A 3658-nucleotide genomic window follows, 5' to 3' on the forward strand; every position below is an offset into this window, starting at 1 on the left:
GACTCAAAATGCTCTGAGCTCAGTTAGCTGCACCCAACCTCTGTTACCTTTGGCTAAAGTTAATGAGCGGAAAGGGGAAGAAAGCGGAGATTGAGTCCTTACCAGACCAAAGTTGGTGGGGACATGTCCACACCAGTCCTTCTGAAAGTTCCATTTGTGCTCCATAAATAATTAATTTTAAATTTTTTCCCGTATCTTTTTGACATAAGCCCTTCTTTCATTTCATTTTTCTAATTTGTGAAAGGAATCATCCAGGTTTATGTTCGGCTCATGCCAATGGACTTATTCCGTGTTGTTGCAGGTACAGAAACGCTCAGGGGCTTGGTTTTATAAGGGCAGAGATCAACCAGGGCTGCCCTCCCCACTGCCTCTCTCCAGCACTCTACAGTCCAACACAGACAACAGCACCGGACAAGGAGGCCACAGTCGGTCACAGGGACAAAGACAGCATCCTCAGACTGATGGTAACCAACACTAACTAATCCAATAATTCATTGTAGTGGGAAAAAATTATTCAACTACTCATCCTAGTTAAATAAACAGAGATCGATGGATTTCACTCAGTTGGCACATTTATTAATATCTTTGCAAAGAGAGAACAGTTCATCATACAGCCCTCATGGCATAGCATTCTGCTCTGTTCTGATCTGGGCAGGGTTCGTCCCTCCCTACTTACAACAATGGAAAGCAGTCAGAGTCATAACAAATTACACACACTTTGGTTAACAGTAACATGTTATGAATAAACCTTGTGAAAGAGCCTGATTTGTTATGGGAAGAAGCTATGTCTGGTCTACAAACACCAGCCTGGAGAGAAATATGTGGCCTTGAAAGAGAAACAGACTGAGTGAAAACTTTTATAGTGAGTAAACACGATAAATTAATATATAATAGAAGAAAGATAAAAAATTTCCGACAACATTCATCACATGCGGTTTGGTTTAAGATAAACGATTTTAACCACAAAACAAGAGGCTTATTGGTGTAACAGTCGGACTTCATTGGTCCTGTGCTGTAAGGTTTAAAGATAGACGTGTTTGAGAAAGATGTGCTAAGCTTACTTGATCACTTTTTCCAAATTAGTGGAAGCTTTCGGTAAAGGCCATATTGCACACTACTTTTTAAGGTGCATGGTGGGAAATTTTGCATCCACTACTTTTTCATCCACTAGATGGCTGAATCCCAAACCAGCCCCTAAACACTAAAGCCTGGTTTATGCTCAGAAACCAGGTGTTCTGCGTGTGTGTCGCAGTTAACGCAGATATACCACCCACCACTTCCACAGACACTCTGGTGCACCTCCCCAAAATTGTAGGTGACCGCAATTTTGTCAAACTGACACACAGACTCCTGGGAGCAGACACACTCCTACAGCAGTGTGTCACAGTTAGCTTGTTCTTGGTATTATGCAGGTATTTTTGATTTATGCCCAATTTTGAAGCATGGTCTGTGCTATGTTATTCCACGCCACAACGCAAGAGGGACAATTATAAACTACCTGGGATTGTGTCTGCGAATCGGTTTGTGGAGCTTGTTTGCCGTCTACAACCCCTCATCTAACGCCAGATGATACACAGTTTACCCGTGAGTGTTCCCGAAAGACTAGCCGTGGTGCTGCGTGTTTTGGCTTTGGCTGTAAACAACAGACCGTCGAACAGAGCTACAAACTAGCAACCTGTACATTGTCTGGGATAGTATCCGAGGTGTGCCAGGCGATGTGGACGGCNTTTCCGACAACATTCATCACATGCGGTTTGGTTTAAGATAAACGATTTTAACCACAAAACAAGAGGCTTATTGGTGTAACAGTCGGTCTTCATTGGTCCTGTGCTGTAAGGTTTAAAGATAGACGTGTTTGAGAAAGATGTGCTAAGCTTACTTGATCACTTTTTCCAAATTAGTGGAAGCTTTCGGTAAAGGCCATATTGCACACTACTTTTTAAGGTGCATGGTGGGAAATTTTGCATCCACTACTTTTTCATCCACTAGATGGCTGAATCCCAAACCAGCCCCTAAACACTAAAGCCTGGTTTATGCTCAGAAACCAGGTGTTCTGCGTGTGTGTCGCAGTTAACGCAGATATACCACCCACCACTTCCACAGACACTCTGGTGCACCTCCCCAAAATTGTAGGTGACCGCAATTTTGTCAAACTGACACACAGACTCCTGGGAGCAGACACACTCCTACAGCAGTGTGTCACAGTTAGCTTGTTCTTGGTATTATGCAGGTATTTTTGATTTATGCCCAATTTTGAAGCATGGTCTGTGCTATGTTATTCCACGCCACAACGCAAGAGGGACAATTATAAACTACCTGGGATTGTGTCTGCGAATCGGTTTGTGGAGCTTGTTTGCCGTCTACAACCCCTCATCTAACGCCAGATGATACACAGTTTACCCGTGAGTGTTCCCGAAAGACTAGCCGTGGTGCTGCGTGTTTTGGCTTTGGCTGTAAACAACAGACCGTCGAACAGAGCTACAAACTAGCAACCTGTACATTGTCTGGGATAGTATCCGAGGTGTGCCAGGCGATGTGGACGGCACTACAGCCAGAGTTTCTGCCATTAGGTACCAAACAGGAAATACTCATAGTGAAGAGCAGATGTAGAAGTGGCCAATCGGAGTCCTTCTTTCTCTCCATCCTGCAACGCTATCTGAGGCCCTGTCTGTGGTCACCTACAATTTTGTTGAGGTGCACCAGAGTGTGTACCTAAGTTTGGGGGGGGGCATATCTGCGTTAACTGCGTCACACACACAGACGACCTGGTTTCTGAGCATAAACCAGGTTTAACCCTAAGCACTAACCTCTTTCCTGCAGAGGGTCAGCCACATTAGGGGCCATCCCAAACCATGTAATGGGCGAGTGTACCGTTCAGCCCAAAAAAGCAAGTCTGCATCAGAGCAGGCTCGCTGGAATTTGGTTGTGGGTGTAACGGTGAACTAGTGGTGGAAGAAACACATGCATTGAAATGTAGGTTCAGCTGGTTTGCTGCATCTTCGTCACACTGACAGAAAATCACCTGTTAGGAAAAAAAATGACTTCATTAATCCCTTAATGGAAGATCGTATTTGAAATAGTTTGATTTGACTTGATAGAGTTATTTTTAAGAAAATGGCAAATCTTTGATCTTATGTTAACCTGCACCACAGGGCTACACCAACACACATGCATTGTTAAAGTGTTGCCATAGAAACAATTGCTTTCCCTTTCTGTTGGAGGGAAGATGCCGTCCCATAAATTTTTATACCCTCCACCTTTAACCAAGGCGCTTTTCACAGCTTTAAGTATGGCTTTATTGCGAGTGACACTTAATGGTTAAGGGTTAGTGGTTAGGGGGATTTAGCCTACATTTGGACACTCATATAGAATGCTGTAACCACTATATAATGACGTTTACTGGCGTTAGGGAGGATGTTCGGACACAGTCTCTGTTTTTTATAATATAGTCCATGAAACATGCCAAGCCATCAAGAAACCTTCCACTGAACAATATCTGCTGGTTTTGCCTTAAAAATCTGCTGATATAAGGTTTGCTCTGTAGTACGTTCTTAATTTTCATTCCAACATTGCTTCGCTGTGGTCGCCAACTTGTTGTAATATTAGCAGAAAAGCACTGCTGCATTTTGGGTAATTCTGGTGCTGAGAGACACGCATC

The 3658-nt window shown here is 43.6% G+C and overlaps 1 protein-coding gene across 1 annotated transcript in view; it reads left to right on the forward strand.

Annotated features, from left to right (window-relative positions):
• Window positions 1-3658, forward strand: part of LOC107086068 (rabphilin-3A-like) — an 84604-nt gene that overhangs the window by 52907 nt on the left and 28039 nt on the right. The window contains exon 5 of the mRNA XM_015376809.1: window positions 302-464. Coding sequence (XP_015232295.1) covers window positions 302-464 — 163 coding nt within the window. The remainder of the gene's footprint in view (window positions 1-301; window positions 465-3658) is intronic.

This window comes from Cyprinodon variegatus, unplaced genomic scaffold, assembly GCF_000732505.1.
Source record: "Cyprinodon variegatus isolate N-32 unplaced genomic scaffold, C_variegatus-1.0 Scaffold142, whole genome shotgun sequence".
In the NCBI taxonomy this organism is placed as follows: domain Eukaryota; kingdom Metazoa; phylum Chordata; class Actinopteri; order Cyprinodontiformes; family Cyprinodontidae; genus Cyprinodon; species Cyprinodon variegatus.